The sequence below is a fragment of the Athene noctua genome, chromosome 3 (assembly GCF_965140245.1).
Source record: "Athene noctua chromosome 3, bAthNoc1.hap1.1, whole genome shotgun sequence".
NCBI classification, from domain to species: domain Eukaryota; kingdom Metazoa; phylum Chordata; class Aves; order Strigiformes; family Strigidae; genus Athene; species Athene noctua.
The window spans coordinates 74664585-74687025 of NC_134039.1; the positions used below are offsets into that span (position 1 = coordinate 74664585).

At 37.6% G+C, this 22441-nt stretch overlaps 1 protein-coding gene across 1 annotated transcript in view; it reads left to right on the forward strand.

Moving 5' to 3' along the window:
- The window catches only part of FBXL13 (F-box and leucine rich repeat protein 13), a 96288-nt gene that overhangs the window by 71040 nt on the left and 2807 nt on the right, over positions 1-22441 (forward strand). The window contains exons 18-20 of the mRNA XM_074903379.1: positions 4044-4127; positions 9881-10015; positions 14334-14497. Coding sequence (XP_074759480.1) covers positions 4044-4127; positions 9881-10015; positions 14334-14497 — 383 coding nt within the window. The remainder of the gene's footprint in view (positions 1-4043; positions 4128-9880; positions 10016-14333; positions 14498-22441) is intronic.

The following is a 22441-nucleotide window of genomic DNA, read 5'->3' on the forward strand; positions in this document are numbered from 1 at the left end:
TAAGTTGACTCCTGAGATACATAGAGCATCCAGCAACAAAAGCAGTATATGCCCTGACATAGACTCAAGGTATGCAGTGTAATAATGAGAGAGGGGGAAAAAAAAAAAGCCTAAAACGTAAAAAATATGTAAAATACTTTAAAAATGGGAAGAACCCTGATACACTTCTGAAATCAAACATAAAAAGGAAGTATGAAGTACACAGAGAAATATTCTTTCCTTCTGTGTTTTCTTCTGCAATAACTGTCATGCATGAAATTCTCATAATAGTCTAAGACCCCATTCTCTCTTTTGGCTGAAACACGTCCTCGGGAATTATCTGTGGCATCAAGTCAGTTGCTCAGGAACAGATTTTTTTGTGTGCTGTGTGTAGTTACTCTTTGCAGTTGAGGATCATTTGTAATCACTGGGAACTCTGGAGTAGTGGTTATATGGATGTATGCACAGTTAGCTCAACTTTCTTTTCTTATGTGTTTGTACTTAATAATCTTCAGATCTTGGCTGGTCCCGAAGGCCAGGCTGCAACATAAATATTTACTAATATTTCTGTAAGTTTCTAAATAGGGGGGAAAAATCAAAACAAAGTGGCATTTTGGCTTTCCACTGTTATCTAGAAGAATTTCTTTGCACTCTTAGTGGGATTCTGAATCTATGGTTACTTGAATCCATAGGCTAGCTCCATATTTTGGCCTGTTAGAAAATTAGGCCAATAGGACTGAATAAGAGCCTTGTGAAAGTTAAGAAAAAAAATATTATCAGGTCTAATAGATATAACCAGCGACAGACTGCAAATGAATTAGTTGCATTTGGTTTCCAAAGGAAAGGATGTAATAAATCACACACATTCCCAAGGCAGAGAAAAGGAAATGTTAAAATTTATTAAAGTGAGCTCCAAATTCAGATGTTAGCACTCCAGTTTGCTTGGGAGAATAGAGAAAGAGAGAATTTGACCTGAAGACTTAGCAACTTAATTCTGCATAGAAGTAGGAAATACTAACACAGAGAGTCATTACAATTGATGCCAGATGTGCTAACACCTTGACTCCCAACACAAATGTTGGCAACTGTATTTCGTAAGTCATGATCTGGCCTAACCACAAAGTATGTTAGGTACAGAAATTTAATTTTATGGCATGCATTATACACAAAGCCATACAGGGGGGTTCTGCGCTGCAATAGAAAAGTGTCTCTAGTTTCTCTAAATAGGTCTGACCCACCTTTATATCAGCTCAGGAACTGGAAACAGTGTATCTACATTTGCTTAAGAACTTACCTATTTTCCAGAAGGCTTTTGACATTTGAAACTGAACTTTGTTCTGCCACATATGTATTGTTATTAGCAAAATGATACCCCGTGATAGGAATTACATTCTTCTTGTGTTTGATCCATGAAATTGGTGCCTGACTGTGGCTAACCTGAGTAGAAATCTGAGCATTTTAGAGGATAAACTGAGTCATTTAATGTTAAATGGCTCAGAAATGGAAGGTGGGAGATGCCTCTTAAGAACTGTCTTCCAAGATTGGAGTCACTTTGAGGTCAATCTGTTTGGTTTGGGGTATGAATAGGAAGTAACATCTGTATATCTCTAGAACATAAAGATACATTACAGATGCTGACCTTTAAGGTTACAAAGAGATATGTGAACAGGAATCTCAGAAGAAGTTGAAAATAGCATAGCACATGGTTATGGTTAGCGAGAGACAGTACATTCATTGCAGTCTGCAGTTGAAAGGCAGAGACTTGCAGCTTGTGAATATAAATAATAAAGAGTTGTTCTTTGGTATGCCATAGCCTCAGATGACTTTTGTCTCCAGCAAGTGAAGACCCTCACCAACTGGTACAGTTGATACTCATGTTCTCATCTACAAAAACCATGATGAAATAATAATAAACAATGCTTTGCGAATGTTTGGGCCTCACATAATAAAGTTAATGAAACAGAACAAAAAACGTAAAAATTGCTTGGAAAAAATTGGTTGGAGAGGAAGTTTCTTTTAAAGTTCTTTTCTAAATGGAAATGGTAATATACATGCTATACAAGAGATGCAAGACAAAGTCTTCCTTTTCTCCATGGCAACAGAAGATTGACCCAAGATACATGGGATGATTTCTTTATGTTAAAAAGGAAATATATTTTTGGAGTCACAAGAGTGGGTGATCCTAGTCTGTATGCTGCACAGTATTTTTTTACTAGCATCTATTTCTAGGAGATCCAATGATATGAGAGCTCTGACAATATCTTTCAAAAATGTGGGGAGGCTTAGTATAGAAGATAATATTCTCTAGAAATAGGACAGTATCCTGGATGGGGATCTCTGACGTTACTTATCAGGGAATACTACTGAATAAATCAGGAAGTATAGTAAAAACTAGTGATAATTGGCTCCTTTATATATATGTTAGATACAAAAATAATAGTTAAAAATTTCACATAGACTAGACTTCCTGCATAGAGCTTGTTTGAAGAGGTTTATTTTTTGAAATGCAGAAGTTCTGTAGTTTTTCTATGTAATAAACAGTTCCTAATGACATTCCTTGTCTCCCAAGTCTTCACTCTTTCCCTTCTCAGATCTGGAATTATTAATGAAATGCCTCAAAGGAGACCTTGATTTTCACTGAAAAAAAATAGTTGTTCTGTGATTCAATGTCACTCTAGTCATATAAACCATTAGTATGATGTCATAGCAGCATTAGTTGTTATATAGCAAAAAAATATTTATAATATTATTTAGTATTTCATTACCAAGTACATTAAAGTGGTGCCACTTTTAAATAAACATGCAAGAAGAAATTATGTCCATAAGGTCACACCCATTACTATCAGTCTCTGATGTAAGGAATTCAAATTCTGGCATAAACCCATGTGGTGTTTAAGTACATAGCTGTTTTTTTGTCTTGAATAGGAGTGCTATGGTCAACAAAAATTTGAAATCTGTAGATTTTCATGAAGCTGTTGAAAGTAATGGTCACCACATAACTGTGTCTGCTGAGAAAAATGCAGATGTCTTTGTTTTCATAAGTAGCCAGGATTGGAAATCTCTTTCATTGTTCCATTTTTTGTTTTTATTCAGTGAGATTTCAGGAATTTACAAAATCTGAACTCCAGCCGCACTCTTCCAGCATTATCATTACAGTGTCCACATCTGGATTCCAGACACTATTTACATGCACTTATTTTTTCAAGATATTTCCTCTCTGTGCAGTGCTGTTTGCTTCCTAATTGTAGATAATTTATTAACCATACGGATTTAAGTGATAACTTTGTTTTTCAGTGGTTTACTCTATAGATATGAAGCACAGAGATATTCTGTAACTATCTAAATACCTTTTACAAAGGGAACATTTAATTCTCCTTCAGATTAGAGAGGTTAGGATCAGAACATGGTCCCGTTTGCTGGTGTACAAGCAGCAAAAATCATAAAGCATCTTTGGATACTTTTGCACTACTAAAACAGGAATTTACCAAGGTTTTCACCTCCCTATTGTCTAGAATATGGGGATTGTTCAAGCACCTAAGAGTGACTGCACCATTTCAAATGTTGCCTTGTACCATAGCTGTAACCATAAAGTCCTTACTGGTAAACAAGTCATAAAGGCATAAATTTTAAGATATTATTTGGTCATAGCAAATAGTATTTTGTTCTTCCAATTAAAAAAATGTGAAAAGTTCTTTCAAACCCAAATTTTAGAGGAGATCTATAAACATATTTTGTCTGAGAGTCCTAGTCTGTGTCCTGTGGAAGTATTTCACACCACTCTACTTCTGTTTCTTTCTTTCTGAACAGGTAGGAAAATCTATGTTTTTGCTTTCTCAGTTTAACTATTTCCGTAAAGAATTCTTAATCCTTGTACATAACTCAAGCAAAAATTGGAGGATGAACTATATGCATTCTGCTGAAGAAAATGTCTTAAAAGGTGCTGTAATTCTTAGATGCTTTATTATACAGGCATTGGATATTATTGCCCATCTTAAATATTAAACGTAATTACATATAATTTCATATATTGATTTTTAAAATTAATTTTTCTGGATTTTTTTTAGGGCTTGAAAGCCCTTGGCCGCCATGGAAAAATAAAAGAACTTTCTATATCAGAATGCAAAAACATCAGTGATACTGGGATTCAGGTAAAATTTCACCTCTTTTCTTGGTGTTTCCTGAAAACATCTCTATTTCTTCAAATTAACCATGCCCAAAACAGATCTTACTTTTCATTACACCATTCTACACTCTCACTCTTACAAATGATTCTCCCCTTTCATTCCTTTCCTTTTTTTTTTTTTTTTCTTCCGTGAGTTTTAATGCATCTTGAATTCTGCTTGTCTCTGAAATTCATTCCACAAGCGCCTTAATTTCTACTGAGTTGTACTGTGCAAATTTCAATCTAAATTGCTGGTACTATTATTTATTTCTTGCTCTACAAATCCTTCACTAATTTCTATCCAAAACATTTATATCTAAAACTTTTCCTATTGCTGGTGTGGGCTTTCAGGTCTTGCTTTCTACTTCTTTAGTCAGTCATTTGTTGAATGCTGTATTTAGAAGACTTAGCATGTCTATCTCAATGGAATAGTTGAAATTCTTTTAGTCTGTTACACTTGGTTTCTCATCTGCTGCTTATACATTGCTACACATCATCATCTTTTAGTGACACAAGAATGTGTCTCAGTATACCTGTAAAGGCATATTACTTACCAGCATAAATAATATGATTACTATGATTAAAAATAACAATAATTAAAAATAACAATAAGAAATACACGTGCATCTTCTCGAGATTGAATAGATGTTTTAGCTGTTTTATGGGAGAAAGAGCACAAATTGCATGCTGTCATTATTTGAATAAAACCTTAAAAAATGTCCTATGAAAACATCAAATGCATAATTTATTCCTATGTAACAATGAAACTAATATGCTAGAGAACGGACTACATGTATTGTAAGCTAGATGTTTGAAATACTGACTTCTTATTCTAAAGATCTCACACTCACAGCAAGACATCTGTTGAACCTCACTAAATTTTTCCCATTGTTTCATTATTTTTCTTTTTTAAATTGTTATTATATACAGTGGGTTTGAAATTTAAACATGGGATCTGGGCAATACAAAGCTAGACATTGTTCTTAAAATAAAAACATTAGGCTAAAATTTGTATTGTTTAGTGTTCTGATCTCATACTTAGCCTATGAACTCAGAAATTTCCCAGGGTCAATAATCTTTATAAAGTAGTCAAACAGGAAATGAATTAATTTGTAGAAAGGCAACCTACAAATTGAAGGTGACACAGAGGCGGTTATTTATACTGATGATAGGTTATGGAGTTACACAGTGAAGAAATAATTTATTTCTTTAATAATCAGCAATTATCTTAGAAATATTAATAATAATGCAGTATTTTAATTTCAGTTTACAATGCTTATAATTTTTTATATATTTCTGATTTACTGACTCTTGCTTTTTTTTAATGAATATCAAGAATGAGACTTGCCATCCAAATATTTATTAGACTAACAGTATCATCACAGCAGTAACCACAGAGTAAATTCTGATTTATTAGTACTCATTGTCTTGTTTTGGTAAAATCAGTTAATCATTGTTACTGTAATTCTTTTTATGGGTAAAGCATTGCACTGGAAACTGGAAGAGATTCAGAGAGAGTAATAGGGATGATCAGAGGTATGGTACAATCTCCATAAAAGGAACAGATAAGTAAGCAAGGAACCTGCAGTCTGGAAAGTGGATGGCTGAGACATTATGACTGAGATCTGTTCAGTCATTGCAAGTGGAATGAAAAGGTTGGATAGGGGCCAACGTTTTGCTGTTTACTTCCATACATAATCTAGCGGGCATGGAATGAACCTAGTTTGAAAATTCAGAATGAAGAAGAGGAGGTGACTGTTTCCAAAATGTATAGTTAATCTATGAAATTCCTTACCCTCGTCACAGGTTGCTTGAAGTTTACCTAAAACCTTATGGGGATTTGACAAATTCAGTATGATTGCATGGATTTACTGCTTTGTGTTTCAGAACAATATAACAAATAAACACTAGTTCGTAACTTTATAGTAGAAAAAAGAACCGTACATTTTGTTAGGAAGGAGGGAGGATTTACATCCAAATAAAAGCACTTTTTTTCAGTAACTGAGAATTGTTCCTAACCATATGTAACCGAAATGCTTAAATCATGTTTTTTAATGATGTCAACTTCATGCCCTTAAGCAGTTGCAGATCATAAGGCTGCAGGTACAGGCAATGCCCTCACGTAATCCCAGTCTTCAGCTTCTACATTTTTTCCATTATAAAGCTCCAACATCCATCATTTTATAGCCATATATTGTAAGAATGAGTCAGTTGTTGCTGTACCACAAGGGATGCATCTGGATTGAATCTTGCTACCCAAGATCCATGTCAGGCCATTAGCATTTGCTTCTTTTGGGAATAATTCTGACTTGCCTTTCATGAATGTTCTGTGTAAAGTTCCATGTTTTTAACCGAAACAATGACCAAGTATGTACATCTTGTGTACCTCACGGAAAGTTGTGTAACATCAGTGTTGCTGCTTTCAGAGGAGAATATTCACTTCTGCATTGTGCTATGCTTATGGCTAAGAAGCTGTTTCAGTTGTCTCACTACATAGGAGTAAGTTCAAAAAAAGACTGTGAAAAAAAAAAAAAGTGTTTATGGTTTCCTTGTCTGCCATATGAATTTGAACTTTTTGAGAAAGAAAGCATCAGCAGGGAGTACATGTGGGGGTTACAGAAGCCATGTTGTCATGGATCTAGGGAGGGCAGGAGAAAGAAGTAACTTGAAACAAAATAGCAAGTCCTTTTTTGTAAGTTGAATCTAAAGGATTTATGGAAAATTTGTAGAGAGTAACCCTTTGGATGCTGCATGACTTGGTTATCTTTTGATTATATAAAGAGTATTTAAAACATGTGAAAGAAAATGCAAATTAGGAGGGCTTTGCTAACACTGTTAAGGAAAATTGCTCTAAAGTTACAAAATAGCTAAATAATATATCCAAAAATAAACAGAAATAATGCTGACTGTACAGTGTTAATTATTTTACTTGTTCTCAGGCATTATAACAGTATGTAAATGCTTATGTGATCACATATTTTGTAAATACAATCTTTGTTTATTCATAACTCAGATGATGCTCACTTAATAAGCAGCACTTTAGTATTTCATATTTTCATTGATGCTTATGTGTGTCCTCAGGGCTTCTTTACACGGAATTAGAATTGTGCAAATAAGTTAGAAAATTATGTTATTTCATTCTTTGTCGTGTCTAAACGTTTTGCAAACATTTCTTATCTTCAAAACATCTTCTGTTATTTTCTTTATAGGCACAGAACCAGGGATACAGGCATGAAGAAAGCAAACAAAGCTCCATTCTCTTTGATTGCAAATGTTTTAGTGCTATTTGCAAAATAATGTAGGGGTAGACTTAAAGCTAAGAGCAAATTCAGAACCTAACTTTGAAGGATATTTTAAATATCTACGTAGACAAACTATGCCAGTAAAAACAAGATAAACATATCTCACAGGCATTGAAATCTTGGCTTCAGCTTGTGCTACATACCCTAGCTGGGAATGTAGTGACTAAGTAATCAAATCTGAGGCTTGATTCTGAAGGGAGTGCAATTTCTCTTACACGTGGATTAAAACCATTCAGACACTGGGTTTAGAATGTTTCTGTATTGGAGGTTACAAACAGTCTGTAGAGCTACAATTGAAATAGGAAAGGTACGAAAGCCAATTAATATGAATTCTGAATTGTCCACTCTAACCAGTCCTAAGTTAAAACATTGACATTCTAATATTTTTGTAAAATGAAACAAGAACCCAAAGCCCAATAAGCACTGCCTTGCTACAGCTATACTGACAGATAGAAAAAAAGGAGCTAGCATAAAGATACAGACAAAAATTTCCAGTCTGTGAAACAAATGTCAGACTTAATACATTTCTTTGCATCTGTTTAAGTAAGACTTATGAAAATCACACAGAATTGCATAATTTTTGGTCATAACAAAGCTAACATTTTCCAGTGATCAACATATGTTATTGTCCCAATTCCTGTTTTACATAAAGATAAAATAGCTATGTGTCAAAGGCAATAGTCTGATTACTACAGAATTTTTTTCCAAATTATAAATATATATAATATTTGTGCATGATAAATATGTGCATTTGTGTGTCTCTGTGTACATGCACATGTGATATTCATCCATGTTGGCCTTAGTCTGTTCACCTCAGGACTAATTTCTGAAAGTTTTGAAAAGCTCCATGCAACCAGTGTTTTTTATTCAATCTACTACATAAGCATTTCCTTCTTTCCCCTATCGAGGTAGAATTTCCATTCCAGTAAATGACAAATTACACTGGCCTTAGGCCAAGATTAGCAGGCCTGGAAGATCAGCTCAGTTACAAATTTAAGACATCTATCTCACCATGTTTTTAGGCTGGACATCACAGAATAGGAGAGATTCTCACTGAACATAAAGTGAGATCACAGGATGTTCTGCGATCCTCACATCATGGCACCATTAGGTGAAGAAATATGATTTTAGGTTGTTTAGTTCTTGGGTTAACAAATCTGCAGGGTCTCCAAGAGAAGGTTTCCACAAACACAGATTATGGTCTTCTCCTTTTCTTTGTAGGCCTAGAATTGAATATTTTCAGGTCTGAAAAAGATTCAGGCCAAAAGGTAAACAAAGTTTCAGAATGCAAAAGAGAAAAGTACCTTTTATGAATCTATGTGGCCTTTCATAGGAGTTTCATTGCAAACAAGAAGTGTGCATACTATGCCAAAGTTGTAACTACCCATGTTTCATGAGAAGCAAAATTTCATGTGGGATTCTCTGATATTATTTAAAATATATGCTTTAGCATACTTTTTGCCAAAAATTTTCATTCATATGGGTCACCTGTTAGAGGTGCAAATATCAAATGTAAGATGAAAAATACATGAACACATTGAGGTGGTCAGCTGTCCCTTTGGTCTTTTCAATTCAGCTTGTAGAAGAGAACATGAGAAGGGTATTCATGTAAAAAAGAAAAAAACCTCATGTAGAAGCTGAAATGTCTTGATAGTAGTAGTAGTAATAATAATAATAATAATAATAATAATAATAATAATAATAATAACAATAACACCTTACACCCATTTATCACCTGCCATCTGTAGGTCACTAAAATGTTTTGTAAACAGCTCTTACAGTTTCATAATGTGTGAAGTTATCTCCGCTGGGAAAGGTCACTGAACAGTTTGATCTGTTATTTTCCAAAATGATCTGTTTTACAGGGCATACAAAAAAGCTAATGCCTGAGTTACAAAGGTGCTGGAATTGAAGTCAGTAGGATTTTCAAGTGCTTATTTGCTCTAAAAATGAGGTTATAAATTGTAGTCAACAGGTATCACAGCAGGAATTACATGGCACTTCAGCCACAGTTAGCTGGCCTGAACTCCACAGAGGAAGTCAGAACCCCCAAGTGACAGTCCTGAGATTCTTACCCATTCTTTTCCAAGAAAAAAATGTAATTTATACCTATACACTTGTTCATTTTGGAAAAAAAAAAAAAAAACAAACCGCCAAAAAACTAAAAACCAGAAAAGTTAATATACAGACAAATGGGCATTTGCAGAGAGTGGAAGAATAAATGTATAAACAACAGAAAATAGCCTCTTAGTGCATCTTTTCTTTTTCTAGTGACATTCACAGCCAACGGCTGAATGACTTCACTAGTAATAAAGGGTACCTAGAAAACTGAAGTGCCTGAAGTGGATGAAAGGATTGATGTAAATGTATCGTAAATTGAGAAAAACAGAGTAGGCCTGTCACCTAAGAATGACTGGTTGGTTTGTCACTCTTTCAGGAGTTCTGCAAGGGCACAAGATACCTGGAACACTGCTCTGTCTCTTACTGCCCTCAGCTGACAGATGAAGCTGTGAACACAATGGCATTTCACTGCCACAGACTAACATCTGTCAGCATAGCGGGTTGCCCAAAGGTATGTAGAAGAAATGGGGCAATAGTTCTGGGATTGCTATTGCACAGAGAAGTACTTAGTATTTCATTCAGAAATTTGAGCCCCTGGCATCTGTGTCTTGTCACGATTCTACAGCGTACTCAACTGATTTAGAAATCAGCTGTATCAGAAATAAGTTCAGCTGACTGTCCATGAGGTTTAAGTTCTGAGACTTGGCTCTTGAGAGTGTTTGGCGTTTTTCTAATGGTTGCAGTTACAACATACAGGTGTGTCTGCTGTATCAGGTAAAAGTTTGTCTCTCCAGGGGTTGATGTCTAAGGAAGGGTGAAGAGAGAAGGGCTTTTAGTGATACATCCTGCAAATATTCTCTCAGCTTCTGGTGTTTTGGGTGCTTCCAAAGAGTGGTGTCTTTGTTTTAATAACTCTTGGAGTTTTCGTGCTTTATTTTTTCCAGTGCTCTGTCTGAACCCAGGTAAAGCATAAACTGGGGCATGAGAACTTCATACCTCTGGCTTTACATGTCAGGGCAGTGGCTACTTTGAATATAGCAGTAGTGCCTAAAAGCTCATGCACTCAGAGATGTAAATTCATGCTTAATTATTTTGAAGATTCTAAGCCTAAGCAACTAAGTTCTTTGCAAAATAAAATTTATGAGGTATTATTTGAGTAACTTATACCTATGGAAGGGAGTCGTCCTTAGGCTGCTTTTTATAGTCAGTGGAGCGAATTGTTCCCAGAAAGCATCTGTCAGGGAACCTTTCCTCAGTTCTTTGAGAAGCCATGTCTCTCTACTACTAGAAGAAGACTCAGAAAAATAGTCATCCCAGGGCTATATAAATATTCCCTTAATATCCAAGTTCATGTGACAGTTTTGCTAGTGGTTCCCACAGTGTGCTTTGGTGAGTCTGATGTAGTGTACTGTGTTTAGTAGGTATCTATTACCAATAAAACCATGTGCAGTTGCAGCCTTATTCAGTTAACTAACATCTCACCAGGAAAGGTACTCAACTATTTTACATTCAGGATGTCTGAAAAAAATATAATTATTTCCAGCTATTCATTTATTTAGATTAAGATTCACCTGTAATGAAATTTAGTTCCTCTTTACCATGAGCTTACACTACAGCATGTTTTCTTCCTATATTTTCTGTATCATTTCTTTTTGATTCAAGTCTTGCATCTCAATTATCTTTTTCCTGTGTCCAAATGTGTGTTCCTTTTTGAAATTATCACTGCTATGAAGGCCTAAATCTCCTTTCCTATACTTTCTGACTTAATACCTCTGGTTTTTGTGTGTTTAATTATTTCTGTGCTTTTAATGATTTTCTTTAACAGCAAAACCAAATACTTGCTGCATTTTGTCAATAAACATTCAAATGCAATTTTAAAAAAAGATTATTTAATTTTTTAAAAATTTCACTATAAAGTGGGAATAGACCAAGTTTATTACTATAGTTGGAAAAGTTCACCTTGAACTATGCTTTAAAATTTCACCATACTCATTAGGCCAGTTTCCCTGTTTTCCTACTGAAGTGCCCATGTCCTGTTTCCTTCTACAGTATGTCTGCAGCCATCGCTTGTCCCTGCATTCCTCCACTCCAGCACCCTTCTCCATAACCTTTGGCTGTCTTCCAGTCCTCCACACAGTCCTCATGTCCTCTTATTCACTGCAGTGGTGGAACAACCTCCTGGCCAACTAGTTTGAGATGACTTAGCTGACTAGCTAGCCAGCTCTGAATTATACATATTTTGGTCAATTTGCTTGCCTTCCAAAAGTTCATAAGTTTCTCAGTCTCTAGGCCAACCCCCTATGTTTCAGATCTGTCAGGCCAAGGAAGTTGCTAGGTGTCTTACAATCGCCCTTGGTTAAAAATCTTAGAGATACCTACAGTACACCATTAAATATTATATACATGAGTCTCAATCTCCTGTATCCTTTGCTTTTAGATAGATGTTAAGCTATTTTTCCATAATAACAGTGGCAATAGAAGTTGAGCATGGAGATCTTCCCAAAGTAGTTGAAGTTAGGTAGTGTTGCAATCAGTCTTCTCTGCCATGCTTTCCACTACACCTTGTATCCTAACACAGGAAACCAAACTAAACCAAACCAAACCTCTACAATAGCAGTAAATATATTTAGGCTGGAAATTGGGAGAGTTTCTGATTATCAGAGCAGTGAATTGTAAAACAGTATCTTGGGAAAGGAGATGGGGTAGAGTATTAAGGAATGTTACGGTGGCTCTTGGTGAGGGAATAAACTGGGTCATATTTTGTAGTTCCTGCAAATGGGAACAAGAAGAAGACTCAGTGACCTAGTAATCCCCTTCCAACACTTTGTTCCTAGATGGTATCTTTTCTTTAAATGGTTATAAAGCCAATCTGTTAACTGCTAATACCCTACTATTTTCAGAAAAGAACATCAAGACTCTTCCAAATAAATCTACACATAAGTTTACAAGTCGTTTTTTGACTTGAATCCAGCTTGCAACTCCGTAAAATGAGATGGGTACACCTGTGGATGTTAAAACTAATGGGTCTTTCAAATCCTTTGGCAGTCTCTAGTGTAAATTGAGGGGATCCAGCTGCTAAGTAAGGAAATATTTTCCACTCAGAGACTGTTTAAAAATGGTCAGGAGATTAAAGTAAGAATGAACCTGTTCCAAAGGATATATGTTAATATGTCTGACAGTCATGTCCTGCAACATCAGCTAAATTATATTTTTAAAAATAATTTTAAAAAGAAAGCATAGCAAGAGAACATGGAAAAAAAAATCAATAGAGAAATACATGTCTATTAAGAATTTTTTGGCATGTGCTGTGCAGGTTACTCTAAAATTAGAAGAGCTTATTACTTTAATCATATCTACTGGGGCAAATTTATTGTCTTTGAACAAACTCCACTGGCTTCAGTGAAAGTGTAGTGAGTGTCCCTGTCATGCTTCTGTATACCTAGGATAGGTGTAAGTCATTTGCTAATGCTGGTACTATAAAATATTCAGCAGGGCAGTTCTCAGTCTTATTCAAGGAATGAGCCTGATTCAAGAGTAATTCTTATTTCATAGCAAAAAACCAGAGTTGCTGTGGGAAACATATCCTACACATGAAAAAATACAGCAAGAATTGAAAATAAGTCTCTGGTTAAATGGATCAGCTATTTAAATAGCAAAGTTCTGGAGACACAGTTTGATGGACAATGAATTATGTAATTCATTACTCTGAAGAGAGGATGAGTGTATGATGAAGGTACCTTTCTCTTAAATGCATCCAATATTGATTACTGACTTCAGAGTCAGCAACTTTTTATTTCAGTAGGAATGTTAATCTAGTTATTAACCTTTTAATCTGTTTATTAATCTGTTGCAGATCTTAATATTGAACATACAGCTAAATCTGGAATAAGCAAAGCACAGAATTATCTCTGTATTCCAGGAGGACTGTATAATGAGATCGTGTGCTCATTTTCTGTTCCTCAGCCCAAGGTCTCAGCTTCAACTTGCCTCCTTGTCCCTTTTAGCTTTTCATGAGATTGTCTGTTTAATGCAAGTGAAACCCTCATCTCTCTTTCCACCATCACTCCACTGATTTTAATCAAGTATCTGTAAAAGGTCTTTAGTATTTCCCCTCTTCATTTTTGGTCCTGACAGAACAAGGTAATTAAAGTATGTGCATAGTGTATTCTTGACCGTTTGTATTCTTGACCGTTCCCAGTGAGGTCGGTGAAGCAATTAAGTAGCTCGCATGACTGCTTATATACCATGAAGACTCTATGTCTCATGTTTTTCTCAAATGCTACTTATAGCATTAATGGCAATGTCAGTATCAGTTTAGAAAAATGGAATCATGAAGTGAAACTAAGCAGCTCTGCTTCAGAGCTAATGAAAAACAACTATACATTAAAAAGGTCTTGGTGTGAGACATTCACTTGTAACAGAGAACTGAGATAGAAAACTGATATAATTAAACTATAAGTGCAGCCTAATAGTTCAGGGAGAACAATGCAATAGCAAGTCAGGCTAAAGGCTTATATGTGCTACATGCAAAATTATGAGGTTAGGAAAGTTAAAACATTCTGATTAGGTGAAAAAAAATCCCACAATATTTTACACTGTATTGGAATTACAGATAACTAATACCTAATATGCTTCTGATATTTGTGACAGTTCCTGTCGAGCCTCTTTCAGAGATTCAGAATTCTTCTGTGTCAGAAATTTTACTTCCATGAGGTATTTTAAAACATAGTTTTCCTACAAATCAGACACTAAAATTGTGGTCTGGGTTTTTTTCTTTTAACTATTCAATAATCATCTAACTTCTGCGTGTCTTGTTGCTTCACTTACAGATGACCGATACCTGTATCCAATACTTGGCTGCAGCCTGCCATTATCTCCAGTTCCTGGATGTCTCAGGTTGCATTCAACTTACTGACAAAGCACTGAAATATCTTTGGAAAGGCTGTAAGCAACTCCAGATTCTCAAGATGCTGTACTGTAGAAATATTACCAAGTAAGAGGATATTTCCTAATCTTATTTCAGAGCTGGTTGTAACCCCCAAAACATGAGGGTTTTTTTCTTCACTGGCAGCATGGTGTCATGCCAGGTACCTGGCTTGAGTCATCTTGCTCCTTTACTGTAGGGGGTGTCCACATTGCTGCCTTAGGATTCCTGTGGCCTGGTGTGGGTATCTATGTATTCTAGCGTCATCCAGGAGTGAAGAGGAATAGGGACCCCCATCTATCTTTATGGCAGACAGCGTCCTCTTAGGGATGTTTCTGCAGACACAGGGTATCACCTCAGGGGCACTTGGGAACATGAGGGAGAAAAACAAACTGGGCCAAATGCTCTCAGCCATTGCACTGCGTACTTGAGCTCCCTCTGAGGTTTGTTGGAGCCTGTTTTCCCATGACTGAATGTCACTATATGGCAGAAGTAGTTTTGGACCTGTGCTCAAACTGCGGCATGGTTACAACAAATGAATCAAGGTATTATAAGCATAGTTTCATGAAGTACAAGTGAAACATGTTTGTTATTTATCCACAACTGGAAAAAACAGGTCATCTACCACAATGTAATCTAACTTCCCCGCTGGTGTAAATGGACCTAGTGTCTTGATTCCCCACGAAATTTAGAAGCCAGTCAGTTCTGGTCAGGTTTAGAAACACAAAATCACAAAATATCTCATGTTGGAAGGGACCCGTAAAGATCATCAAGTCCAACTCCCAGCTCCTTGTGGGACTGCCTAAACACATGACTAAGAGCTTTGTTCAGATACTCCTTGAACTCTGACAGACTTGTTGCTGTGACCGCTTCCGTGGCAGCCTGTTCCAGTGACCGACCACCCTCTCGGTGAAGATACCTTTTCCTAATGTCCAATCTGAAGTTCCCCTGGCAGAGCGTTATTCCATTTCCTTGTGGTCTATCGCTGGTCACCAGAGAGAGGAGATCAGCACCTTCCCCTGCCCTGCCCCCTTGAGGAAGTTGTAGACTGCGATGAGGTGACCCCTCAGCCTTCTCTTCTCCAAGCTGAACAAGACAGGTCACCTCAGCTGCTCCTCATAAGTCTTGCCCTTGAGGCCTTTCACCATCCTGGTCACCCTCCTCTGAACACACTCTAAAAGTTCAATGTCCTTCTTATCTTGAGGCACCCAAAACTGCACTCGGTACTCGAGGTGGGGACACACCAGTGCAGTGTAGAGTGGGACATGGTTGGCTATTTTGGCTGCCAGGGAACACTGTTGACTCATATTCAGCTTGCCATCAACCCAAACCCCAAGATCTCTTTCCATGGGGCTGCTTTCCAGCCTCTCATCCCACAGTTTATATGTATAACCAGGATTACCCCATCCCAGGTGGAGAATCTGGCAGTAACTCTTGTTAAATTTCGTACAGCTGAGGATTGCCCAGCTCTGTAGTCTATCCAGATATCTATGTAAGGCCTCTTTACCCTTGAGGGAGTCCACAGCTACTCCTAGTTTAGTATCATCATCAAACTTAATTAATATGCTAATTTATAGAACATTGAAAAGCACTGGCCCTAAAATTGAGTCCTGGGGAACCCCACTGGTGACTGGCCACCAGCCTGATGTAACCCCACTTACTATAACTCTTTGAGCCCAACCTGCCAGCCAGTTGCTCACCCAACATATGGACTTGTCTAGCTGTGTGCTGGACAGTTTATCCAGAAGGATACTGTGAGAGACAGCATGAAGAGCTTTGCTAAAATCCAAAACTGCCACATCCACTGTCTTCCCTCGGCCAGCTAGTTGGGGATCTTGTCATAAAAGGGAACTGTTGGCTCAGCAGAACTTCCCCTCATGAACCTGTGCTGGCTATGACCAATGACAGTGTTGTCTCTCAAGTGTTTTTCAGTAAATCCCAGAATAAACTTCTCCATAATTTTACCAGACACTGAAGTGAGGCAGACAGGCCTGTAATTACCAGGGTCTTCCTTCTTACTCTTCTTGAAAACTGGGAGAGATGAGTTTTCTTCTGTGAGTCTCAATGATGGCTTCATCATCTGTCACCCCTCCATGGCTGTTAAGAGCATCACAGACCAGGCACTGTACACCTACAACTGCACAGTGGCCAGATATGCCAAAGGGACTGAAACTGGAAAAGAACTAAAGTTTATGCGTGGTTGATATATCTGGGTATATAAATCAGACTTTATGAGAGTAAGAAACATATAATACTATCTTATGTAGAGAGTACCCATACTAGGAGAGCTCTAACCCCACTCTAACAGTAGATAGCGCACTCCCTGCTAAACCATTCCAGGGTTTAACAGTCACTTTAGAGACCACAAGACTAATGCAGTTGCTTAATAACTTAAAAGATATTTCCAGTGTGCTTCATGCTTTCCAAACCCTCCTTGGTTTATTTCCCTCTGTCTCACCACAAACAATTCTGCTGTCATTACTTTTATTTTCTTTACTTCTCTCCGAATGTCATCTCAGAACTTCTTAAAACTTCTAATTAAATACTTGTTAGGTATAGAAAGTGTTTTTAAGGATTGGTATGCAAGGGTAGTAATTGAGAAAATTATTGTAATTGAACGACACTGTTCAAATATATTTACTCCTCTCATAACTTTCTGATTTACAATTTTTCTCATATTAAGCCTCAATGGATTTTCTTTTAGCTCCAGATTAGTTGTTGACTTGCTTTTTCTGTGACTTCACATCTCCATTTAGAGCACTAAACAGTGTGACATCCCTTTCAGACTGGATGCTTATACATCTTCCTGTAGAAGTGAGAAGTAGTAAGAACAGACATTTGTGTGAGTTCCAATTTATGTTGAGTGAGCCATGATCAAAAAGCTGACGTGACTTCTCAGAAAACCATTTGCATTATTGTAGCCTTTGCAGAATGACCCAGGATTATGCCTCTGCCTCAGAGTCCCATATGCTATGGGTTCTTCAGATGTCTTAATTAAACTCTTCTGACTCAGCCAAGGAATTTCCCAACCAGTTATTTTTACTGTAAAGAAGGCCCTGGAGAGTTTTAGATCTTTGCAAAACAAAAAAGCAACACATCTCCACCCAGTGTTATCTTTCCCCCTTTTGTGATTTTTAGAACCAGGCAAACTTTGCTGATTTTACTTTCTTGAGCCTGATTTTCTGGTATGTGCTGGTGGATGATTCTTTTCTTTGCCAGCCTTGGTCTCTAACCCTTTGCACCATACGCTCAATGGTAGGAAACTCCTACCCCGTGCCATTTGACTCTGGGACTTAAACTATCAGGTGGATTGATTGTGTAGAATAGTTCAGCACTGAAGATTTTTTGCTTGTTCCTTCCCACAGGTCTGAAGAACCTCTCTAGACCTAGGCAGGCTGCAGAATAGACTGACTGCATCAAGATCAGCTTGTCAATCAGACTCTAAGATTGTCATTAGATATACAGAGACTCAGAAAATAAAAGGGAGCTCACAGCTAGATTCAGATATATTCCACATCCTGTATGTGTCACACTTTAGAACAATCTTTTCTTATTGTCGTTAAAGGCCAATATTGCAAAGATGATAAAAAAATTATCTTCTGCCAATAACTACATCAAAAGCACATTAAAATACGGCAGTGAATCTATAGTCAGTTGTCCTGCAGTAGCTTTTCAATGACATCAAAAGCAGTGACAGTACTGTTACTATTATGTCACAATATGCTTTTATAAAACTGTATTTAGTGCACAATCTGCATGCTTTTAGTAAAGAATAATAAGCAACAGATTGTCAGAAAAATGAACAACAGGGCCTCATTCTCTGTTTTCAGACTAACTCTTAAAACCTTATTCAGGTTCTTGGATTTTCAAAGAATGTGGAGGAAGAGGCTGGTTTCAGGTGTACTTTACATTCTGCAGACGTGAAACCTTCATTTCAGAGATATTTCATTCCCTGTTTAAGGAGATGGAAGAGGACATCTATGTAAAAATCCCATGAAGCTGAAGAACTAAACATGCTAGTGGCTTAGGTTCTAAATAAGCAATAGAAGAAATATGTTTTTAGTTTAAAGTTGCCCTACAAAATCTATACGTCATTTATACTTCATTTTGCCAAAGGAATTCCCCATTATTTATGATTAAACACTAACCTTTCAAATATTGAGGCGTATCTCTTGTATTGTGTCACATTCTTTTTCAAAATTTTAGTTTTGCTTTTTTGTTAGATTAAAACAGAAAACATATGGAGCCACAAAGATCTTCAAGTTTCAGTCCAGTGCAGCTTTATAGGAAGCAGTTATGAGCATATAAATTGTCCCTTCTTTCCAGTATCAGGTAGCATTCAAGATTATATTTGCCAGCATACTAGTCTGGTTCCAGGTCTATTAAATGTTAGAAGAAAAAAAGGTCTATGACCTGATATCCTGCTGCATATTTCTTATCTAGAGGCTAATGACCTTTCAATTAATCCTGTTTCTAAATGCCATAAAGAATCATGGATAATCCACCTGTGAGAGTATATGTTACTGGTATGATTGATTTCTTCTATTAGAGGAAAAGAAGCTAACTAACCGCTTTTCAAAATATGGCTTCTGTAGGAAAAGGTTGTATTGGTTGTGATTCACTTGGGACTAAGCCTACAAGAAGTAACACACTGGCATCTTTCGAGAACCACTTCTCTTCCCTGTAAAACACCCTCCTTAAACTTCAAAGCAGAAATTCCATTAAAGTCAGCTGCAGTGGTGAGAAAGATGTGGTGCTCTATTAACATTTCTGGGTGCAAAATGAGAAAGGAAATCTGCCATTGCCTTGAGAAGCCCTTGCCAGCCAGCCTGGTGCTCTCACCAAACTGCATCTTGTCTGTAACCGATCGGTTCCACCAAAAGCTGTTTTTTGAGAGCTAAATTAAATGCTTCCTTCTTTCTTGTCTGCACTAATATGAAAACAGTTACCTTTCCTTTCAAGTCAGGAGTACACTGTTAACAAGTGACTCAAAAAGTACTATTACAGTTTTTGCCTTTTAAACAGAAATTACATTGGGTGTTAATAGCTGCAATACATTTGACATTTGGAGGACATTCTGATTTGGGGTTTTTTTTTGGTTGTTGGTTGCTGTTGGTTAGAAAGGAGATTGCAGGAACTCTCTTTACTTGTAAAAGAATTTCTTAGGCATTATCTAAATATTCAGGTCTCAAGGCAGGAAGGATTTGGGAGTCCAACACAGAAATGAAGACAGCCCACACATGATTTGGTAAAGGACTAAGAATAATTACTGTTTTATCTTGACAAAGCAACAAAAATATCATAGCACTGTCTTCTCACTGTAATTTGCTCTTCAGAGGAGACATGGAGGCTCCTGGAGTGACATGCATCAGCCATTGTGTGCACTTGAACTGGATGCCAGAATATGATACAACTACTGCAGCTGACAGACCTCAGAATACTTCAGATTTTGTGGAGTCTCATCACTTTCTGTGGCCTGGAGCATGCTTGCAGGATGCTTTCTGCTCTTCTCCTTAGTGGCCTGCCTCTTTGGCTTAATTTCTCCTGCATTTACACTATACAGTTCTGCCATGTTTAAGTTTTAATTTTCCATTACTTTTTCCTCTTGATGTAATCTCATCTCAAAAAGTCTTTTTCAAAAACTCTGCTTTTTAGTATGATGGACCCCATCAAACATTTCTGAATTTTGGAATGGCTCGGGATTCAGACTGATGTGTTTCCTACCTACTCCCTCTTAGTAAAAGGGATTAAAACTTTGGGTAAGGATTCAATATATATTCCAGTACTACTCAAGCCATGTGTTTAGGCCAGTACTTTTGTCTGACTTACACCAAGAGATATTTGCTTTGCCAAAGATAATTGCAATTATTTGCTGACATGTTTTTATTCATCAATGTGCTCAATTAAGACACTATATAAATAAATAAGTAGACACTATCACAGTACAGTATATCTTAAATAAATGATCTATTTTGCCATGTGTTGATGATTAATGAAAGGCTGTTTCTGGCAAACTAATCAACTGTAGCTCCAGGCATGGGACAGCGTAAGTTTCCAAAAAAATAGTAACAGATCCCCTTATACATGCTTCAGACAGCCACCATACATTGCAGTTTCCATGAAAAACAGGAATTTGGACTTGGATGAGTTGATTTTTATTTTATAGCTTAGCACATATAGCTCATATAAATTGTGCACACATTCCTCAATGGCACAGGCCTCCATAATATAAAAACAGATACCGCCTTGTGTTCATGTCGTTCATACAGTGTGTCAGTGTTAAATTTAAAGAAAAATATTCTGTAGCAGTTGAAAAGGAGCCCTCCTTGCTTCAGTAATTTTGTCCCTTTTGCACCCCTCCCTGTGTCCCCCTTCCTGCCGTGGTGGTGCAAGCATCACAGCTGTGTGTATCTGCCTCTTTTGTAACCATCTCCAATGTTTTCACTTTGGGAAAAAAAAAAGATACTGTAGTAGCATTACTGGCAGAGAACAGACTGCTTTAATTTAGATTTTTTTCTATTATTGTCTAGATGCCATATATTATTTTCTGTTACAGAGCTTAGGAAATCGGCCAGCAGGGAGCAAGGCTACCTTGCTGTGGCAGTGACACACAGATCAGGTTGAATCTCCTGAAAAGGACGGGAGATGTAGAGAGCTGGCTCTTCCCCAACAAGCACGAGTACACTCAGCCCGGGGGAGCTTTCTGGAGTGCAAGAGGCAGCGATGGGGGGAGGCCAGGGGAGGCGGGTGCTCTGCACAGCCAGGAGCGGGCTGGCAGCCAAGTTGCAGAAGTGGTGGAAAGAAAGAGACGTTCAGAAGACTGAAAGTGCTGGGTTGAGTTTCTTCAGCTCAGGAAGGCAATGAAAGTTCCTGGACTGATACTGCCTGGAAATGAGGGAGAGTTGCTCTTCAACTTGTTTTTAGGGTGTCTCACTCAGCAGGCCTGATTGTCTCCTATTTCTGTGTCATTTTGCTCTGGTTTGTTATTTTTGTGTTCTAATGCTGCAAAGGGGCAGTGGCCACAAACGTGCCAAGGGAGATCAGAGGGGTCATGGGTGTTTTTGGACATCAGAAGCAATTCTCTTCTGGTTCAGCTATCACAGAAGCTGCAAAGCACAGCCTTGGGGCGAGCTCAGGGCCGGTGCAGGTAACTAAGGCTCTGTAACACTGCCAAATGTGTATCCAATTCTCTTTCAGAAACAATACACTTCAGAAAGAAGTGGGTGACAGAAGAAAACTACAAGTAGAGAGGTTAGCCAAAAAGAAAGCAGAAGGTGCACCAGGAAAGGGTAAAAATACTTGGAGGTGCCACAGAGACTGTTGAAATTAAAAAACAGAGATAGGGACCTGCACAGTTACTATAGCTGTCCTATATAGCTATGAAAAACCGCTCTGGAGACCATATCTTTTGATGTAACTGGTTTATTTACCTTGTTTGGTGTTGTCTTCAAGACACAATGCTATTATTCCAGTGGCCTCACCTACTCAGTCCCAAAGACCTGTGTTTCAGGCTCCCCAGTCCAGACACCGACACACTAGATGAGCGCAGATGAGGGGCCACCAAGACCATGAAAGGGCTGGAGCATGTGGTGTGTAAGGAGGAGCTGAGAACTGCTTTACTCAGTCACAAGAAGAGAAAGGTTGGGCTAAAGGAGACCTTATTGCTGTCTGTAACTCTGATCAGAGGATACAGAAGACATGGCCGGGCTGTTCTCAAAGGTGCACTGATAGGACAAGTGTTGTATGTGAAGTTCTGATTACATACAAGGAAACTATTTTCATGAGGAGGCTGGTCAAACACTTGAATAGGATTCCAGAGAGGCTGTGCAACCCTCCAGCCCTAGAGATATTCAGAACTCAGCTGGAAAAGCCGTGGCCCACCTGGCCTGGTTGGATCCATTTAGAGCAAGACCAGGATTAAATGATCTCCAGAGGCCCCTTCCAAGCTCATTTATTCTGTGACTCTATGGCCTCACCCATTATCCTCTTTTTTGGTTTCCACACCACCTCTTC